The following is a 26,221-nucleotide window of genomic DNA, read 5'->3' as shown; positions in this document are numbered from 1 at the left end:
ACCATGGACACCAGAAGACATTCGGAAAGCTACAGAGGGAATCCCTCACCCGAAAATTAATCATAAAAAGTTTATACAAGATTTACAAGGTATGAGACTAAGTTACCATTTAAATGGGGAAGAAGTAGAAAAGGTAGTTAGACAAATTATAGGTCCAGACTGGCACATGATTTGTGGCACCTGGAATGCTCGTGACGCACAACTTAAGCCACTCCTACATAGTGACGCAGAATTAGACACCAGAGTGAAAGGTCTTACAGACCGAATCTCTGAGAAATGGAAACCTAGAGCAGACTGGACTTGCATTAATCAATGCATACAACAAGATAATGAAACTGTAGATGGGTACTATGGTAGATTATTGGAATGTTTCAATAACCATAGTGGCATGACTATTCCTGAAAATCAGACAAATGATAGCGCATATGAACAGCAACTGAAAAATGCATTTTTGAAAGGTTGCATTGCCCCTATCAGTAGCTTTATTACAAAGCATATGATAGATCACCGAACAAGTAGGCTACAAGCCTTACTTGAGTATGCTAGACATGCTGAAAGACACTTTAATAGTAAAAAGAAAATGAAGACACAGGTATTCACAGCGGAAGACGGAGCAGAAGTCTTCGTTGTGCAGGGAGGTAAAAAGGGTAAGAAAAATACCCAGAATAATAAACAATCTGACAAAAAGTCAGAGGATTTTGAAGAGAGAAAAAAGAAAGGTGAGTGCTTTAAGTGCGGTAAGAAAGGACATTTAGCAAGGGATTGCAGGCTAAATAAAAAGGCGACTACAGACGATAAAGATAAAGGTGATGAGGACTGACTATATGATAGTGATGACAATCAAAAATCATCAGGAAAGGGTAGCAAACAAAAGACAAATGTAAATGGAGTGGAAGGAACAGAGGAAGTGCAAGCAGATGAAGAGGATGAAGAAGGTGAAGTTTTAGACTTAGCATTATTGAGCTTAGAGCTCTATTTGGCAGACACAAAACCGGAAGTTACACTTTTGGTGGAAGGTAGGGAAGTGAAATTCTTGTGTGACTCAGGAGCGTCTCGAACTTTGATACACCCTTCAAAGTTACCAGAGCATTCTGAATCACCTGACTATATACTAGTGAAAGCAGCAAATGGACAGCTATCTAGGGAGCCACTCTCCCATGATATAGCAATAACTGACCCAGTTTCAGGTATGACTCAGAAAAGTAAAATTGTAGTCTCTGCAAAATGTCCAGTAAACTTACTGGGAAGAGACCTTATGCAGATATTTGGCATAGCAGTAGTTCCTACTATGCAGGGTATGGAAGCACAAAGACAAATGGATACTTTTGTGGTGCGATCGGAGGGTGAAGCCTTTTATTGGTACAGCCAGGATCTAGTTACGACTGGTCCAGGGGCAGTGACTGAGGAACTGATGAACGTAGCCATCAGTAAGGTCCCCTCCCTTGACACTGATCAACAGCATTTGTTACATTGTACTCTACACTACTGTAGTACGCCAGGACCGGATAAGGAATATGAGCAAGAATTATTCAAAAATCCTGCTAACAGATTAGTGTTACGAACTTTATATTGGGATACTGAGGGAAACAGTGTAGTAAGCTGTTCATTACCTCAGGAATTCATGAAACTATACAAATCCAATAGACTGCCACGTCAGCTTGACAAAGGACAAAGCTGTGAGGTGGGCAGATTTAGGAGAAAAAGTAACAAAATGGGAGAAACAAACTGATTCAGAATTGTCAGAACAGGGAGTACAGAAACAGAAATTGAATTGGCTCACACAGACACATCCAGCTGTACACTTACAACATAGTGAAGACAGCTGATTAGCATTCTTATTAGAAGAAGAAGAAAAAGCCCTGTGTGATATACCAAGCATTCTTTGGTCAACAGGAAAATCAGATGTAGGACTTATTCAAACAGCAGGTCCAGTAACCATTACACCAAAATCAGCATTTAGACCACAAAAAAGACAATACCCCTTGAGGAAGGATGCAGAGCAGGGAATCAAGCCTATAATAGCTGCATTACTCAAAGAAGGAGTACTGGTAGAATCTCTAGATTCACCATGTAATACCCCTCTATTTCCTGTTAAAAAAGCAAACGGGGAATGGCGGATGGTACAGGATTTACAAGCCGTAAACAATGCAATAATACCCAGAGCACCTACGGTGCCAGATCCACACACTTTGTTGAACGATTTGAAGCCACAACAAAAATATTTTACTGTGGTAGATATAAGCAATGCTTTCTTTTCAATACCTATACATCCTGATAGCCAGTATTGGTTTGCATTTACATTTCAAGGTAAAAGATATACCTATACTCGGCTACCGCAGGGATATTGTGAAAGTCCAACGATATTTGCACAAGAAATGGCTAGCAACCTGGCAGGATTTACTCCACCAGGAGGCAGTCAGATTCTACTTTATGTAGATGACATCTAGCTAGCAGCCCCCACCCAGCAGCAATGCAGGGATGATACAATAGCATTATTGAAATTTTTAGCAGCACAAGGACACAAAGTAAACAAAAGTAAGTTACAACTTTGGAGAAAACAGGTTAGATACCTAGGATATGTAATATCCAAAGAAGGTAGAGTATTAGACGAAGATAGAAAAACAGCAATTTTACAGGCACCTAAACCAACAACCAAGAAGGAAATGATGTCCTTCTTGGGAACGACTAATTTTTGTCGAAGTTGGATATCGAACTATGCTTTAGAATCTGCTCCATTGGCTGATTTAATATATAAAACACCAATGGCAGCACAAGATGTATTACAATGGACAACTGAAGCAGAAACAGCTTTCTGCAGACTAAAACAATTGATAGCTTCATCATTAGTTTTAGGACTTCCAAATTACCACAAAAGATTTTTTCAAACCGTAGATTGTAAACAGGGATACATGACGTCAGTTCTGACGCAACAGCATGGAAGTAAGCAACGCCCCATAGCTTACTATTCATCGCAGTTAGATCCAGTGGCACGGTCATTGCCACATTGTATACAAGCAGTAGTCGCAGCTGCAATGGCAGTACAGGCTTCGGCCTCAGTGGTGTTATTCCACCCTTTCACTTTGAGAGTGCCTCATGCAGTCGCGATAATTTTACTGCAAGAGAAACAGCATATCTATCTCCTGCTAGACATCTTTCTTGTATGACCATACTGCTGAGCCAACCTCATATGGTAATTGAACATTGTACAACATTAAATCCATCAACGTTACTTCCAACTCCTGTGGATGGCACACCACACAGTTGCCTGCAGGAAACTGAGCAAATAACTTTGCCCAGACAAGATCTCACTGATATGCCCTTGTTTGATGCTGAGGTGACATTTTATGTGGATGGATCATGCAGGAAGGTCCTACAGAGAAGAATCTAGTAGGGTATGCAATAGTTACAGACACAGAGATATTAGAAGCCCAACCCCTACAGCATAACCTGTCTGCTCAAGCAGCAGAATTGATAGCCTTGACACGAGCTTGCACTCTAGCGAAAGACAAATGTGTGAACATAACTGACAGTCAGTATGCTTTCTCTACAGTATATGTTTTTGCGCAGCAATGGAAGAATAGGGGAATGATAACATCTACTGGCAAACCAATTAATCATGCACAACTTATTTTGAATTTATTAGATTCTATTCAGTTACCTACCAAAGTAGCTATTTGTAAATGTGTAGCTCATACAAAACAACAGGATTCGATTTCAAAAGGTAATGCACAGGCTGATGCAGCTGCAAAGCAAGCAGCCTCAGACTTAGAAACTTTACTTTTGAATGAGGAATTACAACCATCTGATATTTTAGATTTAGAAATGTTAAAAACAATGCAAACATTGACTACAAAAACAAAAAAACAGAAATGGGAAAGACGAGGTGCAATCCTCGAAAATGGACTGTATATCTCCAAGGAGAGAAAGCCAATATTGCCGTCTAATTTATTTAGATATGCAGCTTTGTTGAGCCATGGGCAGAGCCATGTCTCAACAGGGGGGATGGTACAGTTAGTGAATCGAATATTCCAAACATACGGGTTTACGAATTACACACAAAAATTTTGTGCAGCATGTCATATTTGTAACAAACATCATGCACAAGGAGCATTCAAACCCAAGCAAGGGAGTTTTCCTACACCACCATATCCGTTCCATACTATTTGTATGGATTTCATAGAGCTGAGTAAATGTGAAGGGAAAAAATACTGTTTAGTGATTATAGACATGTTTTCCAAATGGGTAGAAGCTTTTCCAACTAAAAATCCGGATGCAGCAACAGTGGCAAAGGCCCTAGTAAAAGAAATAATTCCTAGATTTGGCATACCGGAAAGAATCTATAGTGACAATAGGACACACTTTGTCAACCAGACAATACAGCAACTTGGGAGATTCTTTGGGATCTCTCTGAAGAATCATTGTGCTTACCACCCACAGTCTGCAGGACTGGTGGAAAGGTACAATGGAATTTTGAAAAATAAGTTAAGGAAATTGATGAGTGAGACACAGAAGAATTGGATTTGCTGCTTGCCTTTAGCACTGCTGAGCATGAGAACAGTTCCAAATGTAAAGGGCTTGACCCCCTTTGAAGTGATATTTGGAAGGGCATATTATGTGCCACAGTGGAAAGCTCTTATGTCCGCAGAGCTGGAGGCTGACAGCTCATTAGCTAATCACATGAAGAAATTGTTAACAAATAAGACTGTTTTGCAGTTGAACTCTTTTTCAGATAAAGAACAAACGAGATCGGAAGCGGTGCTGACCCCAGGGTCCTGGGTTTGGCTGAAGGTCATCAAAAAGAAAAATTGGACAAGTCCGAAGTGGGAAGGTCCATACCAGGTACTGTTGGCGACGCCTACTGCAGTAAAAGTTGCTGAGAGGTCGTCCTGGGTCCACCTGACGCACTGTAAACCGGTAAAGAACTTTCAGCTTGATAAACATTTTGTAACTGATACACCACAAAGGCAGGATGGCCAAGAGCAAAGCGAATAAAAATGCAAACCAACCCCGAAGATATTGTTTAACCATCTTGCTAACTATACATCTGCTGACTATGATTGTGGTGACTTTCCTTTTGTTGTGGTTTTTCCTGCATATAACCGCACAAATGAAAGTGATGAAACGTGATGAACTGTCTATAGACTGGCATCCAAACTTTAACACATACCTAGAATGAAGCCTGTATATGTAGAGACTATGAACGTTTCAAACTGCTGGGTTTGTACTGCTATACCAACAGCATATGGAGGACTGTTAATGTCCGCTGTCCACTTGGGGATAAATGAGACTTTGGAAAATTTACTTTTTGATACAGGTTCTGTGAGATCACAGGACAAAATTGCATTGTATTTGCCTATTACACAGAGAGGAATTGTTTATTTCTATAAAAATGATACACTCCAAGTTGGTTGGAGTAACTGTAACATAACTGTATCTTATAAATGCTATATTAAGGCTAAAGATAAAAGTACTAGTTGTAGCACGAATTATGATTCATATTTGAGCTTAATGAAAACAACGATAAAAGATGTGCAGAAAAATCCTGAATTGCATAAACAATTGTCTGTTATAGACAAGAAAATGTTTCATTCAGAGTTAACCCGCATCAGTACTAAAGTAGAAAACTGTTATTTTGTTTGTGGGAAAAAGGCATACAAATGGCTACCTGAGAATTGGTCCGGCAGTTGTTTTTTGGGTTATCTGGTTCCAGCTATAAGGCATACTGCAGAATTACCTCTAGGTAAGATACGAAACGTAAGAGATGTAGCTCGAAGAACTGGGAATTCAGTCGAGAAACCTGCTAATCCAGTGGGTAAGATCGAAGCTGGCTGGAAGGATCATCCATCCGTGAAGGATAAAGAAAAATTGACTCATATGGACTTGAGTGACAGTGTTATATCCTGGGCTGGAATATTCCCAGCCTATGGAGCAGTCAAATCGATCTGGGAGCTGAGAAAATTGTCAAAGCTTCTCGAAGTAATGAGTAATGCAACTTTTTCCACTCTCGAACTTGTGACTGATGAAATGAATGCGATGAGAACTGTTGTGCTACAAAACCGAATGGCTCTTGACTTCACCCTAGCGGCAATTGGTGGCACGTGCGTGCTTATCAAAGAAGAATGCTGTGCGTTTATACCAGATAATAAGCATGAGATCAATGACCACCTAGAGGTAATACAGCAGGTATCGGCCATGACTGAACCAGGCCCAAACCCACTGACGAACTTTTTCCGGAATCTATTTGGTGGGTGGGGTTCAATCCTAATGAATATTTTGATTGCTATTTGTGTCGTTTTGCTCTTATTAGGAGCATGTGTCTGTTGTGGGATTCCCTGTATGAAAAGATTAATCCGAGAATTTGTTGATATATCTGTAACTGAAACTATGTACCAAGACATTGAGTTGGATTTGTTGGTTCCAAATGAAATTCTTTCTGAAATATAAAACAAATGACTTGCCTAGTTAAAAGTCCTTAAAAGGAAAAAGCTAGGGAACAATATGATGTTGTTTATGTTTCTGAATAGAATAAAAAGTATTAAAAGGAGGGAAAATGTTAGAAAAATGTGTACTTAAACATATATGAAGTGCTAGTTAAAAGCAAATATTGTGTAATGCATTTTATTCTATTTTACAATATGGCAGTAAGAATGATCTTACATGTAATTGCTTGAAGTTTTGGAGCTGCAGTGTGATTGAACTCTGACCCTGGCAGTAGCCAGCTCAGCAAGCTTATGGTTTTCACTAATGGTTATCTGCTGGGTCAAGAAAATGAATGTATAAGGCATTGAGTCTTTTCTTCCTTCCTCTGAGATAGTTGGCCTTGTGAATATTATCAGCACAGCTGCTAAAAGTAATGTTGCGAGAAGAACAAAGAAGCGTATTACAAGACTGAACTGACTATTGTATTCGAGCAGGACTGAAACCTTGAAAGAATAACATTTACAGAAAGACATTATAACTGACCAGGTGCTTTGCAAGGCTGTATTATTCTCATGGGAAAACTTTTAAAAAGTATAACCTCAGCACTTTCTTATGATTAGAATATTGTAGACTATAGTGATGTAGGTGTCCTGTGACTGACCACGTCAGTGAGGTGGGCACAGCTTGAATGTATAGTGTATAAAATGAAGAGTATTTCCTGTATCATGCCAGACAGAATTCTATACTTGTATTGTATGGTTTTTTGCCTCCTGGTGTACACTAGTAAAGTTTTATGCATCTGAGCCTTTTGTGTTGTCCTAATTTGTTTTTATTTAACACAGTACTAATATTAAAGTGTCCCTTCTTTGACAGGTAGCAGCTGTAGTGTGTGTCTATTTTATATTTTTGCATCACATTTTTGGTCCATTTTTCATAAAGTTGTGTTTTTTGGCAAATTAGTGACAAATCACTAAAGACTGAAGTTAGAAAATGACAGACATTTGAGTTTCAGATTTTATACCCTTCAGAAAATTCATACTAATGCAAGACCTATTCTATTATCTTTCTAAGTTTATTAGAGCAATATTTAAAAATTGTCCTTATTTTTGGGCCTTTGTCCCACTTCTGTGTATGGCTTTGTCCAGATTTCTTGCTCTTGAGGTTGAGAGGTATGACAAATGTGTCAGGGCCATCACAGTCAGCCAAAGAGATTTCAAATTGTGACATGCTTGTTGCACCCCACTCCCCCATGTAGCGACTCTGGATGTGTCCAAGCAAGGCAAGGAGTAGTTGTATCGACCTTGGATGGGGAGGACACACTGCATAAGTACTACAGTGGCTTTTCATCTGTCCTTGATTTTGTAGAATGGTCTGGTTTCTGTCATATTTTTGTACTGTTGATTTATGCTTATTACTCAGATTTATGCTTATTACTCAAAGTGCCTGTTGCTCTGTGTTTAAGTAGCAATGCTTTAATGACCATAAGGTAAGCTTGTCTGAGATCGTAAGATGCAAGTAAGCTTTAATAAGCATACTGTTAAAGAATTGCCAACATTGAAAGCCTTTCTGTTGTTGCCATGCAGAGAATACTTGACTAGATAATGTATAAGCCTTGGGTATTAAAGGACAGGATTCCATTATTTTAAAAAGCTCATTACACTTGTTGGAGACTTCCAGTCATCTCTACAGACTTTACCCGTAAACTAAACAGAATGCCAATCATGTGTGGTCCATAACCTGTACAGTAATCCTTTAAGCAATGTATCTTGAGCTTGTTTCTTGTTTGCTTTTCATTTTTTACTTGTATCATGTTTTCCCCATGAAACAAGTTGTCAGGCAGCAGGTCTTTTTTGGATAAGAAACATTTTTACAAGTGGGGCATCACATAGATTTCTACTTTCAGCATGTTACTTGATACTTTAATAAAGCTGAATATATTATAATTAGAACTGCAGTGCAAGGAGAAGTGGTTTGAGTTGAGTGCTTCTGGTTTTTCTTATACTTGATTTTGACTGGCACTCCAGTAATGTATTTAAAAAGTAATTTATTTTTTCATGCCTCACAACCTTTTGTTTCCATCTAGATATTAAGTAAGCTGTCATGCAGCCAATGCACTGAAATATTTTTATTCTTCTACACTTATTTTTGTCTTGATTGGACTTTCATAATGATGGTTTGCCACCCAGGGCATAGGGTTGCCACCTTTTCAAATGGCCAAAGTGGGACATTTTCAGGACACACATCAGATTTTACAGGCCAACACATACCCACGGTCAGTACAAAGGATATAACTTTACTTTTTTGCCTAAATAAAGCTTATTCTTGTAGCAGTTTAGTTGCTTATTCTGTTTCTTGTAACATTTAAGTATTTTAGATACAGAAATAACTATTTTATGCAACTATTACATAAAATATGGGACATAATTATGTCCTACAATGTCAGGACATTTGCCATTTTTAATATTTTTTGTCAGGACACAACTGCCCAAAGAGGGACTGTCCCTCACAAAGTGGGACAGGTGGTAACCCTACCAGGGCAGCGTATTTAATTAAAGTTAGTTTTTTTGTGGTTTTGTGCATAGCTCCTCCCCTTTCTGGTTGACCACACCCCCTCCCCTTGACCCCACCCATTCAGCTGTTTCCTGCAGCCCCCCTGTGATTTGAAGTCACCAGCCGCCACTGATCAAAACCACAAGATCCACAATTTAAATTTTGCTTATGACATAAATAAGACACACTGGCAAGACAAATCTGTGTCTCAGAGGATGCCCAGGCACTGGAACAGGTTTCTCATCAATGTGAAACGGAGTTCAGTCTGGCCCCCATGTCTTCAACAGACAGTCAGGCAGTAATGTCCAAACTAACACACCTACCCCATAATCTCAAGGAACTTCCTAACAAACATACCCCCCCCCCCCAATAAACACCCCTGATACAAAGGGACACAAATGTGTTGGAATGTATGACTAGGCTTATAAAGGTCCTGGTAGTGATCATTCTAGTAAACAACTATAAACATATAAAAAACAGCTGTTAATGAAATGGATTAAGATCCCATGTGTGGGTAGGAGTTTGTTCAACACATGAATATAGTTAACACCACCTAACTTTAGTAGCTGAGCTTTATATATTTTTCTAAACATCAGCATTGTGCAGAACACAAATGTGACTTTGCCAATAATATTTGATCCTATCCACTGGTGACAAAATGGTACAAGGTTATTTGCCTTCCGCCATATAACACATTCTGCTGAGTTCTCCCCAGCTGAATAAGACTTGATCTTGTGACTCTGCCACTCTACAAACCACCTGAAGAAACTGGAAAATTCAGAATGTTAGCCATGTTGGCTAGAGAATTAACTGTTTAAAGATATCTTATTTATCATGGCAACAAAGAGAATTTGCAAAACTACATCTCCCAGCATGGAATAATTGCTTACAGATAACATGTAAAATGAAATAATTATTCTCATCAATTTTAAAAAAGCTACTCTATAATAGGCACTATAATAAACAGTAATTAGACACCATTCATCTTTATCTCAGGCTCTCATTTCATTTAAAGGTCACACTAACATTGAGCATTTTTGTATGCTGTTTGAGAAGCATTTGTTAAAGGTCATTTACATTAAAAATACATATTCTGCAGTGAACAAGTGCAAAGTGCAGAAAAATGCATCTTAGAAGTGAAATGTGAATGAAATATTTTACTTCCAGAATAATAAATGTGTTTTATTTTAAATATGTTGCCAGATATATGAAGGTAGGTGAAAATGCACATGGTTCTACTCAAAAGTGGATTTCATTAACCTTGATCCTGTTCATTTGAAGAGATTCCAAGGGAAACATCTGTGATGTTCTCAGTATTCAAATGTGCAATGGCATCAGAGATTTTGTCTAGGGAGATGAGAGCCTCAGCAGCATACAGATGCCCCAAAAATCTGCAACAGCAAACAAAATGGTTACATATATGAAAGTCAGTTTATGGAAAGAACACAACATATAAAATACTCGGACATTTGTGATGGTGAAAAAAATTTTTTTTTGGCAAAATAGTTAGTTTAGTCTTCCCAAATTTAGAATAACTGCAAAAAGGAATGCTGCTCCCATAAGAAGAGAATTCTATGGTACCTTGCCCTTCACAGGAAAAAACAAACAGAATATAACATAGCCAAATGAAAAAAAAATATTTATTACATTCTAACCAAGCCTATGTAATTTGCCACTGTTGTACCCTGTCTTCTGTCTGCAATACAGACAAGGATCTGACAAGCATCAGTCTATCCTATACCACAAACTGCATAAGGTGTCTTACACAATGGCTTTACAGCATTTTTCGGTTTCTATCTCTCTTCCTGGGTCATGATGATAGAGAACTTTCCATAAAATAACTAGGGGTAATTGTGCCTAGCACATAAAAAAATGAAACTTATTTAGTACTGGCTACAGACTACTAAGGGAACACTGTGCCTAGAATACAAACCAGTATACAATGACAACTTAAGAGAAGATGTAAAATTATCATTACTTAATTAATATCCTAGTAATCAATATATTATAAATTACATAGGAATAAGACAATTAAAAAACAACAACCAATGCAAACTTCCACCTACTGTAGATTAGCGTTGCCACCCCTCCGTTTTTTTTCCGGAGTGCCCGGAAATCAGTAGGGCACTCCGGTTCTCCGGTTCTTGTAATCGGAGTCCGGAAATAGCGTCAGGCTCGTCAGCGCGTATTAAAAAAAAAACAAAAAAAAAAACATTCCCATGACCCGTCTTGGACTCTCGTTGATTGGCTGCTTGCTGCAGACGAGGCTCATGCAGCAAGCAGCCAATCAACACGTAGAGTTAGTAGTAAAAGCCCTGCAAAGCCCGCGAAAATTTAAGAATATAAAGCGGTGCTTCAGCATAAGTTTACCTTTTACTTTTGTAGTACAAAGGGTGCTGCTTAAGATCTGAAATTCTTGCTTGGAGCCTTGGACATCGTCTTCAGTGGATTGCCTGCTGCCTGGAAGCCCTGCCTGCCTGGAAGCCCTGCCTGCCTGGAAGCCCTGCCTGGAAGCCCTCCCTGCCTGGAAGCCCTGCCTGCTGCCTGGAAGCCCTGCCTGGAAGCCCTGCTGCCTGGAAGGATTGCCTTAGCCCTGCTGCTTGCCTTGCTTGCTGGAGGAGAAGTGCTGTGGACTGGGTGGTGGTGTGTTCCCCTGCTTGCTGGCCCTTTAGCTGCCTGTTCTGTTCTGCTGCTGAGAGCTTGTTTTAGTAGCCCTGCTGCTGATTTTTCTGGAGGTAAGTGGATTTTTTTTTAATGGATTCTTTGGAATTAAGGTAGATTTTCAAAGATTAGTGTGACAAGGAATGAAATATTGCCAGCACAGCTACTAGTGATTTTTTAAATATTAAATTTATATTAATTCACTAGCTGTGCTGGCACTATCTCATTCATTGATGGTGACAAGATGTGTGTAACTATCTAGATGTTCAACATGTGGTGATTAACTAGAACAGTTTCTAATCTGGTTTTGGACTTGGTTGCAGTGAATGTATAATGACTTCATGATTTGTATAAGATGCTTGGACTGTAGATCTGTCTTTCTAGTCTGTCATCACCGTGATGTTTACCTTGACCTGTGTTTCTTCCTAGGGTGTCTTTCTAGGGTGTACAGTCTTCATAGTATAGTGAGGCTTAAATGTAGCTTTTTTGTCTAGTTTGTCATCACAACTGTTTACCTTTTATCTGTGTTTTCTAGGGTATACCGTCTATACCAAAGCTTAGCTCATTTGATGTTACAGTGAATATATGATTACATGATTTGTATAAGATGCTTGGACTGTAGATCTGTCTTTCTAGTCTGTCATCACCGTGATGTTTACCTTGACCTGTGTTTCTTCCTAGGGTGTCTTTCTAGGGTGTACAGTCTTCGTAGTATAGTGAGGCTTAAATGTAGCTTTTTGTCTAGTTTGTCATCACAACTGTTTACCTTTTATCTGTGTTTTCTAGGGTATACCGTCTATACCAAAGCTTAGCTCATTTGATGTTACAGTGAATATATGATTACATGATTTGTATAAGATGCTTGGACTGTAGATCTGTCTTTCTAGTCTGTCATCACCGTGATGTTTACCTTGACCTGTGTTTCTTCCTAGGGTGTCTTTCTAGGGTGTACAGTCTTCGTAGTATAGTGAGGCTTAAATGTAGCTTTTTGTCTAGTTTGTCATCACAACTGTTTACCTTTTATCTGTGTTTTCTAGGGTATACCGTCTATACCAAAGCTTAGCTCATTTGATGTTACAGTGAATATATGATTACATGATTTGTATAAGATGCTTGGACTGTAGATCTGTCTTTCTAGTCTGTCATCACCGTGATTATGCTGAAGGGTGGAGTAAAGGGGTGTGGCTATTAAAAGGAATGGGTGTGGCTTGATTGTGCATGGGGCGGGGCTTGTTTGTCAGGAAATGGCACAGTAGAAAGGTGGCAACCCTACTGTAGATTCATACTCAAGTATCATTAGAGATGTTAGAAAAAAGGCTGGATGAGTACATGGAAGAAGAAAAAAGTCCAGGCATGGTCTTAAGGAATATGCGCTCTTTTGTGGTATTTGTATCTAAAATGTAGTATAATGCAGGGTCTGAATCCAGATTACAGACAGTTTGGCCTTTTACACAAGACATGGAGAGGTGTGGAACTGTGAGCAACTAGCTTTTCATCAAAAAGGAAACAGAATTAATTTTTTTAATTATTTCAAATCTATTTAAATTTTTAAGTTGCACTTATAGTGACCTGTGTAGTGATGCTTCTTTGTACTATTTTTGCTCTGTTCCATGTTTTAGCCAAAACAACAAAAAAAATTACTGGTTTGTATTTTTTAGTTTCTTCTAGGTCTTATAGTTTAGCAGTTGTGGGAAGATTACGCCTCTGCATTATTCTGCACTTCTATTTCCACAAGTACTTATAAAATCTACCTGTCTGCATTTTAAACCCTGTTGGGCCACAGATGTGTAGTTCAATTCACAGCTGAGGTAGGACTGTGTACTACTACTGCCTGATTTGAGCCTTAGTAATTTTTTACTGCATTTTTCCATACACAGTGTTACTTGTAAATTTCTGCATTGTCTGGTTCCTTAAACTGCAGTAAAACTTCAACAGTGAGATAATTGTCTCTGCTCCAGTTGTGTTTTGGTGCTTTTATATTCTGCTTATCATTTACCTGCTTAAAGTTGGATTCTGTGTTGTCCCCATCCCCCACTAACACAGTAAGACAACGTTTTTGAAAGAGCTCCAATATTGCCTTTATTTGAAAGGATGCCACCCTAGCTAGCCTGCTTGTTCCTTGAATATTTTTCCACACTATCCCATCATTTTGCTGTTGGAGTTTTATAAGGATTTGTCTCTGGCCTCCATCCTACTCTTTATGGTAATATAATTTCCAAAGTCCCTCTTTTCATTGCTATTATCTGTTGTATAAGCTATTTATGTACTTTTCCCACACATTCTTTTTCACAGATCCATGACATTCAGTGCCTACCAGCAAAGAAGTATTTATCTTAAATAAATCTCATTTACTACATATTCTCCTGCTCATTTTCCTAGAGCTCAGCAAAGCTTGGAGTCCTTGCCTGCAGTTAAGAAGTGTTTTGTTTCCAGTGCCATACAGGCAAAGTTAAGTAACCCTAACTGCTAATTCTTGCTTGCTTAAGCTAGTTTGAGTACTCGCTACTCTTTCCTTCTTTTATGTATGCATTTCACTGATTTTTTTTGTTTTTCCTCCCACTGTTACTGCTGTAAGAATGGCTTGAAATTGCCATCAGCAAGGAATTTCCAGCTAGCTGTTTAAATGGTTTGTGGAGCATTGCACTTGTCGGTCTCTTCTGCTGTGTTTTTACATTAAGAGGACTGGGTTTCTTGTGGCAGGAGGTGTTTGCCTGGTTTATCTGAGTTGGGAAATACTCAAAAAGATTCATAGTGTAGTGGTTTTATTGGCCAAAGGGTTCATTAGCTTATTTTTCTGTTTTTTTTTTCTGTGTTGTTATACATTTTGCACGTTTGCATGGATTAGCAGTGTCCTATACAGTAACAAACATCTAGAAAGCAAATGTTCCTAGTAGAACATTCCATAAAACTATATCTTGTAAAACTGCAATACACAGTAAACACCTTGTGTGCAGACAAGCTTAAAGCAGATAGTTGGGCGATGAGAGCAATACCTAAAGACTTAGCAGAATTCAGTATTGTGTAAACATCATAAATTAGTAGAATTTAGTACTGTTTAGCATAATCTGCTCCAATAAAGCACCCTTATTAGTCTGCACTAACAAAGCACCCGTAATAGTTTTCTAATCCTAATACACAACCCCCCTTGTAGCTAACCAATCAAAGGACTGGACAGTATGGATATGCAATTTCCTAACTTCTCTGTAGCTAGCTTGGTGGATATGGGCATCTTGAGACAAGTAGCCATTGTCTCACATTTACTGACAATCACTTAATCCTTAAAGAAGCAGACAGAAAGTGAGAGGTGTACTTACACAATTAGACTTGAGGCTAAACTACTGCATACAACTGCACAACAGGTTGTCAAAACCACTTACACAAAACCCACCTCTCACATAGCACGCAACATACACATAGACTAAAGTATGCTGAGGCACTTAAAAGCCAGCTTCTTAAACAACAAAGATTGCCAATACCACCCCTTGTCAAAGCTGTGCCTCAGCAGGCCCAAAGGCACTTAGAAAAAAACAGCACCCAACACCTCACATAGTCACTCTCAGTGGAGCCCCAAACACTAAGCCCTAAGGCAAGCAAACATACCTCTCACGACTCTCTTCATAGAGGACTCCATTGTAAGATATACTGATGCCCCTCTAACCAGAATGAACAAATTCGCCAAATCAAGCATGCACTCAAGTCATTATGCCACAGGTACCAATATGATTCCATCATAGTCCATATAGGTGTAAATGACCTCAGATGTACTTCCCTGGACTATATGAAGAGACATGTTATGGAGCTTTCAGACATGTCTCGGGGTGGTATGAACCTAACATTGAGCAGCATAAAACCATCACAGAGCATGATGCCACAATATGAGCGAAAAAATGATTGACTTCAACAACTGGCTGTCTTTTTGGTGTTATTCTAAGGGGATCCAATATTTGGGAAGACTTGGTTAACAGACTAATTTGCTTTGTCAAGGATGGTCTGCACCTTTCCCCTCTAAGCTTTCGAATACTGGCTATAATTTTATCCATCCCCATAGTGCCCTTTCAGGCAATGCCAAAATGCAAACCTATCAACATGGACAAATCAATTTAACTGAACCCCAAGGTGTTACTGCTCAATGCCAGCAGCCTAAATAAAAAACTACCCTTCCTTCAATCCCTCCTCACATTCTATAATATAGACATCTGTGCAGTTATCAAGATATGGTTTAAAGCAACTGAGGGTATTTCGGCAGTTGCAAGGTTTCAGTGCCTTCTACACTTTTAGACCAGTAGCTGCACAGACAAGGGATAAAGGTGGAGATGTCTCGATATACATCTATAACAAGTATACCTCTAGGCATACCTCTCAACCTGGAAACATCAAAAATCTGGACAAGGCCCATGAAAAATAGGTACAAATCTGTACACTGATTAACATAACATTTTCATACATAATTATGTAACCTCGCCCACTCCAATAGGATTGTGGGATACCAACTTTCAAATGCAAACTGAAGAACAGACAACCAAAATATTGCATCAGTGTCCCCCCTGCAGCCATACCAATGTCCCATTACCTGGCTATTTGGCCCATTTACCATAAACACTGTGTGCATACTGCTTTACTAATACAATGATTATTTGTATTTTATTTTTACATTTTACAGCCCAGAGCAATACACCATAGACATCTGCTAAACAAAACATCACAATGAAAATAGACTTGGCATTAAAACATCTTTGCCCTTGAAACTTGCATTCATTGAAACAGCATTGAAACCCACACCACATTCAAAGAAAATGCATTTGGCCAGTGGTGGATAAAGATTACCTTTGGGCTGTTTTCAAATCATTGGCCCCTTGCACACAAAACAAGAAACATACATGTTTTCTTTGATACACCTTCCTGACTTTATTAAATTATATTCCTTGTATAATACAGCACACTTGTTAGACAGAGTGCATTTTGCATTAAATTGTTTGAACATTTTTCCAGTAGGCTGTAGACAATGAAACAAAATGCATGAACCAATAATGACAAAACTGCCCAGTTCAGAACATTTCCATCATAAAAGTCTACTTCCAGTGTGTCCACACCCACACTATAAATAGAATGACAGTAGTGGAAGCCATAGGCATCTTACACAGCTTCTCCCACTTAGTTTTAATTTCATTTTTGGCGGCGGGGGGGGGGGGGGGGGGTACAAAAGTCCAAAAACCAGGAACACATTTTAAACATTGCTTATATAATTTTCAAAAGTTGCTAGAATAAAATGCTGTGTTACTACCATGCATTTTACTTGCAAGTTTTGAACTGGGGACACTGTACACTACACTACAGTCAGAGCAACATACCACTATGCCAAATCACCAGTTTCATAAAGGACAGGAAGACAAACTTAAATGACTATCATTTAGTGAATTCAGGTCTCACTTCTCACCATAGCTCTCAACCTCTTTTTACAAAAAACCTAGCAAAGCCAATAAGGGGGGAAAACAAATCCAGTTCTCACTTCTCACCATAGCTATCTCAACTCTTAGCACAAAGAAACCTGGGCAAAGCCAATAATGGGGGAATACAGCCCCAAAACAGGGACAAATACTGATCTTATAAACTTAGAAAATTTCTAGAATAAAAGGTTTTATGTTACCATTTATTTTCTGAAGAATATGAAGTCTGAAATTCAAATGCCTGTCATTATTTAATGAATTCAGTCCTGCACTGCAGTGATTTTCCACAAAAATCCTGAAAACCACAGATTTTATGAGGAACAGTCTGAGATGAATAATATGAGAGACAAATTTAAAAGTGGTGGTGGCCAGGGATTTTAGGCTCTTTTTACCCTATACCCAAGGTACAGGGTTTGCGTCTGAGTACCTCACACACACACACACACACTCCTAGTACTTCAAGTAAATACCACAAAACTGTTGCACAGAGAAGAAGAAAATTACCACTTTAAGATTAGATAATATTTATTAGTCACTCATTTACAAAAAAAAAAAAGCTGTATGAAATTGTTGTGCATTTATTAACACTCCATACATAATTCTGCCATTTAGGGTGGGCAAGTAGTCCAAAGTTGTGTTTGAAGGGTTAGAAACCATGACAATATCACCACTACATATTACAGATTATGCAGCAGCCAAAGATAATGTTAAGGCAAATGGGGTGCACTTCAGGAATTTGGTTACATATCCCTCAAAGTGGCAGTAAACTCAAAGCTTCATCACTACAGCAAGTCTTCAAAGGGACCATAAGGTGTGTTTAAATGATCTGGTGAATACATGTCCAGATATCTGTTTTCAACAAAGACAGTAGCTTCAATTTTCTGCTCATCTCTCATGTATAACAGAGGAAAGTGCACCAAAAACATACCCATAGGACTAGCCGTCTCACAGCTAAACTATGTTCTACCACTTTGGCCTTCCAAGTTAAATCAGCACACTGGTTTAAGAAAAGACACGCAAGTCTTCAATAAGGCACTTCAGCTAGCAGCTACACTTCACACATCAGGGGCTTCCTGCTAAGCTGAATATTTAAAAATATACATGCATACGCCTTAGTTAAGATATACTGACAAGCTCGAATATGGTCAAAATTTGTCTTTAGCAGATGGGGGTCACCTTTCTGAACATCAGCTTACTTACCAGCCAAAGCCTTGTAAACAATCCGTCCATTCCATTCTGAACATCAGCTTGCCTTCTAAATCCAATCCGTTTGCCTTCATACCCTCTCATTGCAATCCGACCTTCTAAATACAAATAAATCCTTGCCATACTTTCCAATGCAGTCCGAGCCTTCTAAATACAAATAAATCCTTGCCGTTCTTTCCGGCTGGTTCATTCCCGCTCGCAAAGCATTTGAACCAGCCGGAAATCTGGAAATATGTGCACCGCGAGCTCAATTCCGACAGGCTGATAGCCCTGATGAGCTGACATCATCGCGCACGCAATGACATCAGTGAAAGCGCGAAAAGCAAAAATAAAATAAAAAAAAAATCAACAAAAAAAATCGGAAATGAAGGGGTGCCACTCGGGAATCGTGGCACCCCATTATTTGGACCCCAAAACTTGGTAAAAAACGAGTAATTCGGGACAGTTGGGAGGTCTGCCTCTAGGGTGGTCAAACAGGATGAAGCACTGGAATTCCTCCATGTGCAGATCACCATAGATAAAATCCCATACCATATTCCCTGCCAACTACAGGTCACTCTCCATGTCTCAAGAAGCTCACAATGCATACTTGGACCTAATGCAGACACTAACATCCAACCTAACATCTTTCTTATGGGAGACTTTAATTATCCTTCTATAGACTGGGAATCCGACATGTCTTCAAATCTACAAGCACAGAGATTCCTAGACTCCGTAAATACAAACACTTTTGACCAAACAGTGAATACACTGACTAGAGGCTCCAACATAATGGACCTTGTGCTCACAAACATAGGCTTCCAGATAAGGTCTGACCAAAAAGCTGTCTCCATCGAAATCAAAATCAACTCTGTAATCCAATTAAAACAGTAACAATTAGAAACAATCCCAAGGCAAATTCTCTTTTATTAACTGATATTGTCAAAATTCAATGCCCCTACAACCTTGCGAACACAGCAGCCTATGCTGAATTGCTCTCAGAAACTCTGTGCAACCGTGTCAATGGCTACATAGATGCTGCTGTACACATATCAGAAGTAAGACCAGAACTAGCCCCAGAAACAAACTGCCTTGGCGGCAACAGAAATTAAGCAGGATAAAAAAAAGGGGGAAAAAATTATGGCAAAATCAGGATGGGTAATTTCCATAAAGATAAAATCTCTCTCATCAAACTAAATAGGCAACTAAAACAGCTAAATAGGTCACGCAAAGCCAATGTTGAGGTTGAAGTAGCCTCCCAGGTGGAAGAGAACCATAAGGCCTTCTATAGCTATGCCAGAAACCTCACGGGTAGCACACAGCAACGTGCTGAACTGGTGGTTAATGGTGCGACATTCACTTTGCCTGGTGATACAGCAAACTTGCTAGTGGACAAACTCAGTTCCATCTTTACTCCTTCTCACCCCCAATCATCCACAAAAAATACCCTCAAACAAAACCCAATAGGGAGCATGCACTGGCTGAATTCACTAAAGCCAAGAACACAGATTCAATGGGCCCTTATAACACCCCAGGGTGCCTCCTAAACAATCTGAAATATGACTTATCAAGACCCCTAGATTCATTATTTAACTACAGTCTTAAAACAGGCTTTGTGCCCTTCATAAGGGAGGACCTTCAAAAGACCCATTAGTCTGATTACTCATATTTGCAAAGTCATAGAAGGAATCATGGAAATTATCAACAAAGACTGAGGAGACCTCCAGACACTGGATCCATCCCAACTTGGTTTTGTCAAAGGAAGGTCATGCTTACTGCATCTGGTGGGCTTCTCTGAAAAGGTCATTAAGGCAATGGATGAGAGAAAAGCCTTGCGTACCTAGATCTGGCTAAAGTGCTTGATATAATAACCAACTCATGCACTGTCAACAAACTTATGGGATTAGGTATAAACCCCTTTATAATATGATGGATAGCTACCTGGCTCACTGATAGGAACCAGAAGGCTAAAATTGATGAGGCCACCTCCAAAAAGAGGACGATTACAAGTGCAGCCCCCCAGGGCTGTGTGCTAGGCCCGCTCATCTTTGGCATTTACTTCTCAGATGTCAAAGGCCTCTAGTTAACCAAGTTTGCAAATGGTTGAAAACTAGGAGCAGTCACTGAATACGCCAAGATGAGAACACCCTTCAGGAAGGTCTAACACAGACAAACGCTTGGTGCCAATGCTTAAATCTCAATACCAAGAAATGCATTATAGTACCTTTTGGGAAGTCTGTCATCCTGGTCAACTACATCATCAACAAAATGCCCCTAAAAGTTGATTCACTAGTCAGGGATCTTGGAACTTATGTAGATAATAGCCTAGCCTTCAGCCAACATGTGTCCAAGTTAGTAAGAACATACTTCTATGTTGCCTCAACTTATAAGCAAGGGCCTGGCATCTAGGTTCAGAGAGGTCATCATACCACTGTACTTGGCCCTCATCACACCCATCATACAGTAAAATGCCCCCTTCGGTATGTACCTAACCAAACAATGCAGCAACTGGAATGTCCATAAAGGTTCCTTACAAAGAGAATACAGGGAGTGATAAATGTTGTACGCTGACTGCCTCAAAGCCCTGTCTCTTTACTTAGTGTCAAACAGAATTCTGAGAGGTGATTTTTGCCTGGTATACAAGGCATCCATTGAGCTTGTTTTGATGAACCTTTTGTGCATCCACAAATCAAACAGAATCAGAACTACTAGATTAAAAGATGTAAATTTTGTTTGAGACATAAATAGGACATGTTGGAGAGATATGTTTCTCAGAGAATTCCCATTCTCTGGAACTGGCTCCCCATCCATGTTAACACAGCACTTGGACCAATGAATGGGTAATCAGAAATTCACAGTTGTTCTGGCACCTATGTCTCTGATGGACAGAGACAGTCAGTAAATCACCTCCTATATAAATCAAATTTGTGGGTCCCATTTGGTTTGCATAGCTAGGCTTATAAGGGCCCTAGAAGTTGTTAGCCTAAACTACATCTATGAATCTATAACAAACTATGAATGCTTAGAGTTAACCAACACAAAAGATGTCTCTCTTCACGTGTCTTGCTCTAGAACATCTTAAATTATATCCATTTATTAAATGGAGCATGTCTGGTTAAATGACTTTCTCAGTGTCACATGGTAGGCAAATAAGGGTTGAGGGAATCAAACCTTGTATCACAGCACTACAGCTCAGAGGCTTAACCCTCTGTGCCATCTGCCAGACAAACTAAATAAAAATTATACATACCTACCTTCAAATTAATACTGTCCAGTGATGTCTTTTCTACCTGTGTCCCTAGGAAGTGTTGCAAATGACTTTACATTCTCTCTTCCAGTCCAAAACTAATTCTAACATTAAAAGTAAAATGCTGTTTTTTTTATCTTGTCCAATAGTTTTCTCTTATTATGTAAGGACCCAAACAGCAGTTAACTCAGACAACCACAGTAAAATGGCAAATTTATATTTAAACATATAAGCAATGATCAGTACATTACACTTTTACAGTAATGAGAGTTTCCATTCCACAACAGCAGAGGTAGCTTAATATTTTAAGACTCAGTTGTTTGACTAGAAAATACCGGTTATCTTGTAGCTTCAGTAACTACTACACCTTTTATTACATCTGAGAGGATGTGGCTTAAAAGGGCTCACTGGTTTAGTCTACTTCACTGTTTAGCATACAGATAAAGAAAGAAATGCAAAACAACACACTTATGTTTAAAAAGAAAGGCTTAACCAATTTCCAGAAATGAGTGAAGCAAAAGTATCAGTGATAAGTTGTTTCTTTACGTTCAGCTTGGACAGAATAGCACCTTTGCTAAAGTGGGCCCCAAAGCAACTTCATCTCCTGCACCCACTGGTCTATGTCCTACTCAGTTCATTTATAAACGTTTCTGCAGTTTAGTGAACAAAGCATATGGAACAGCAACATACATACATTTTCAATATTTTAAGATGCTGCTAAGAATAAATTGTAAAGTAATACACAGTAGCTCTGACAAAAGAAATCTCACAAAAAATAAGAAAATTAAATCACTGCCTACCTCTCTCAACTTCTTAGCAAAAGAATCAGGGACAAAACCAAAATTAGGAATATTGTTCGCATTTTACAAACTTAAAAGTGTTGACAGAATAACTTGTTTGTAAAGCATATATTTTCTGAAGGCTATGAAGTCAGAAAAAGTACAGTTGCACAAGTCCTACTTACCTGTAACAGATGTTCAAATTTCATACTGCCTCAGCGGTACACGAGTTCTGCGCCTGCACAAACCCACACTGGGAGCTTTCCAGAGCTCAGAACCTCTTCCTCTGACCCTCTGTGATAGAGGACTGGTTAAGCCCTCCCATCAGGGGAAGCCTAATCTGTGCCATAGGAAGTCAATTGTTTAGGCTTTTAGTGCTAAGTAGGGAGAATCAAGAAGGAGCAAAAGCAAGAATTGCCTGAAACCAACCAATTTGCAGCCAAAAATCACCAACAGACACAACCAAAGCCAACCAACAACACAATAAAGTTGGACATCATCGAACAATATATAAATTAAGGGAGATGGTGGGTGGGTGCTGCCACTGAGTTAGTGTGAAACTTGAATATCTACTGTTACAGGTGAGTAGGACCTAATGCCACTGTACATTTCTTGTCAAAGATTAAAATGAAACACCTACCTGGAAATGAAAACTGTCAGTGAAAATATGTGCACTTGCGGGTAGTGTCTAGTCATATGACTAGAGATTGCCTCTTAAGCTCTGTGATTGACGGTAACCGATCTAAACAACTTAGACTGGTGAGTAATAATAGATGAGCTGGCAACTCATGTTTTATTACTGTGTTCAAGGGGAAGAAGTGAGAAGTCAGCTAATGAATTAAATAATTTTCACACTGATTTTTATGAGAAGTTGTGGGGGATTTATTTGACTAGTTCAGTGACTGTTAGTCAGATAATTATCTTGCAGATGTGCTGCCAAAGACATTTTTTCCTTATTTTAAAACTGGTTTATGTCAAATAATTACCTTGCTTATACAATGAAAAATTGAGTGATTTTTTAAACCTGCTTTGTCAGTTTTAAAACAAGAAAAAAATATTCAGTATAGACGCACTGAATTAGGACAGAAGCAATATTTTATATACAGTACTGTAACAGGACAATGGAAATAAAATAGAAAAGATACACTTTCATCATTCTGGTTGATCTACCAAGAGAAACCTCCTTTATGGTGTGTATATATATATATATATATATATATATATATATATATATATATATATATATATATATATATATATATATATATATATATACACACACACACCTACCTGACTTATAGGAAACTCCAGAAGGACTGATTGTACAGAGAGTGATTATGGGAGAGTATTCTTGCCCCATCTAGAAGGATCCTCATCACAGATTGATTAATATGGCAACAGCAAGTTGTATCCAACATCAAGCACCCATCTTATGTACTCTGTGGATGGGCTGCATCCCAAGTAGCATTTACATGCATATCTCGCCACGATCAGCAAGAAGGTTGAGTAGAAAGAAACACCCAACGAGAAAAATCCAACTCCATAGGGGGGATTAGGGCAAAGTAGCTACTGTATTAGGTATTCATGGGAGTGGCAAATAGGTTGCGGCAAGGCTGGCCCCATTTTCGGAAAATCTTCTCTGCTATGTTTTGGTTTAGAGACTACTCATGAGGCATTAATATTGTCCTGCTGAGTTTGTCCACTATCATGTCGGATTTATCCGGGATATGCGTTACTACCAGAAAACATTGGGAAGAGATTGCCCATTGCCATACTCTCCTTGCTTCTCAACAAAGGAGGTATGATCTGGTTCCTCCTTGTTTATGTACCAGACTACCGACATGTCTGACTGGACTGCAATCGCTCCTAGTGGAAGAGAGTCCTGAAGTGCTCGCAATGCTAAAAGCACTGCTCTCATCTCTAGAACACTGATGTGCAAATGGGCCTCGTGTTCTTGCCATGTGCCTTGGACTGTTCTTCCCCAATAATGCCCCCCCCCCCATCTGGGAGACATCTGTGGTCACTGTAAATACAGGTTGTTGTGGCACAAAAGGTTGTCCGATGGTCACGTGGCTGGACCGAAGCCACCACAGAATATCTCTCTTGCATGACTCTGTAATTCTGATTTGGTAAGACATAGGAAATTTTTGTAACAACCACTGAGCAAAAAGTAGCCATTGAAGAATTCTCATAAGCATTCTGGCTATAGGAACTAGGGTGATATTGGATGCCATGGTTCCTAGGACTTTCAAAATTGTTTTTGCTTTCACCTTGTTTCTGGGTAGAAAGTCGGCTATTTGCTGTCTGAAAACAGAAACTCTGTCGGGAAGCAGACGTACCATCATGGAAACGGTGTAGAGATCTGCACCTATGAATGTAATACCTTGACAGGGCAACAAGGCAAATTTTTCTAAATTCACTGTTATGCATAACTGAGCGCAGGTTTACAGTGTGGTGTCTCTCATCTGTTGAAGTAGATGCTTGGTGGTGGCAGTTAGGAGCCAGTCACCTAGGTATGGAAACACTTGGAATTATAGATGTCTCAAGTGAGCCGTGACTACTGCCATGCATTTGGTGAACACTCTGGGGGCTGTAGTGGGATCGAAGGGCAGAGCTCGATACTGATAAGGACCGTCTCCCAGTCGGAAGCGTAAATGACTCCTTGATGCTCTGTCCATTTTCATGTGGTAGTATGCATCTTGGAGGTCTATTGAGCACATCCAATCGTCTTTCCCTAAAATGGGAAGAATTGATTGGAGTGTCATCATTCGGAACTTGGACTTCTTCACAGATTCGTTCAGTTTGCTGATATCCGATATGGGTCTCCAGTCCCCTGCTCTTTTTGGCACTAAAAAGAATACTGAGTAAGTTTCAAATCCTATTTGCTCTGTGGGGACTTTTTGGATGACTGTTTTGTCTAGCAACTTTTGAATTTCTATAGTTGCTTGTTCCCTTTGACTGAGTGGAATATCTGGGATTGTTTTGATCTGTGGAACTGGATGGCAAAAGGGAATGGAATAACCTCTGGATATTATAATTTATAAGCTCACCAGAGACTGGCTCAAAGATCGATGTAGGAGCCAAGCTTAGCAGAGCCAAAGCTCTGAGAGATAAACTAGGAACCGAAGAAACTCGGGTCCGAGTGTCCCTCCCTGGAGCCGACCGGAAAACTTCGGCCCTTAGACACCTTGGACTGCACCGGGAGTGTTGGAGCAGGGATCGATTCCAAAATCTCCTGGAGGGTCTCTTGTGATATCTTGCCAAGCTTCTGGCTACAAAGTTAACCGGCCCCAAACTGCCTCCAGAGTAGAACAGATGGGCCTCCTTTCAGGAGCGCTGTAAGGGCCGGCCGCAAAAGGAATCACGGTCACCCTGGTTTTGCAGACCCCTTCTGCCTTATGGACGTCTACCATTATTGCCTCCCCCTCTGCCCCTGGGGAAGAGTTCACCTTGTGCATCCTGAAAAACTCCCTGGGATCCTTTGAATCACATTTTCCCACTCTTTTGACCTTTAGGGTAAGGTCTTGAAGGTATGGAAAAACGTACTCCAACAGCAGTGAGAGTTTTTCCTTCCTGCTCACATCTGGTGAGTGTGTCTTTGACTTTGGGTTCAAAGAGTGAGGAACTATCAAAAGGGGCGTTGACAAAGGTAGACTTGAAAGGTTCTGCAAAGTTACACAAGCGCATCCAGGAGTATCTCCTCAGGGGAAACTCCTGAACCCACTGCCCTGCTCGCTCCATCTGCTGCATAGGATATCAGTCTCATGGAGGAGTTAACGATGGAATTTAAGGTAGATAGCTGAGAGGTCACCTTTTCATAGACTCCTGCAGTTAACAAACCTTGGAGAGTATCTCCTAACTTCTTCAGGAGACCTCTTTTGTAGTCTCGTAAAGTGCGTAAGGTAATTTAGTGACATAAGGGTAAAAGTCGTTGA

General features: G+C 39.5%; 1 protein-coding gene across 1 annotated transcript in view; it reads right to left on the bottom strand.

The window, feature by feature from the left end:
* Positions 1–26,221, bottom strand: part of CNOT10 (CCR4-NOT transcription complex subunit 10) — a 2,007,836-nt gene that overhangs the window by 285,143 nt on the left and 1,696,472 nt on the right. Inside the window, exon 16 of the mRNA XM_044066643.1 lies at positions 10,231–10,361. Coding sequence (XP_043922578.1) covers positions 10,231–10,361 — 131 coding nt within the window. The remainder of the gene's footprint in view (positions 1–10,230; positions 10,362–26,221) is intronic.

This window comes from Protopterus annectens, chromosome 3.part1 (genome assembly GCF_019279795.1).
Source record: "Protopterus annectens isolate FY-2018-M chromosome 3.part1, PAN1.0, whole genome shotgun sequence".
Taxonomy (NCBI): Eukaryota; Metazoa; Chordata; order Ceratodontiformes; family Protopteridae; genus Protopterus; species Protopterus annectens.
Note: the sequence above shows the minus strand (reverse complement) of the source record. Positions and strands in the feature narration are given on the sequence as shown.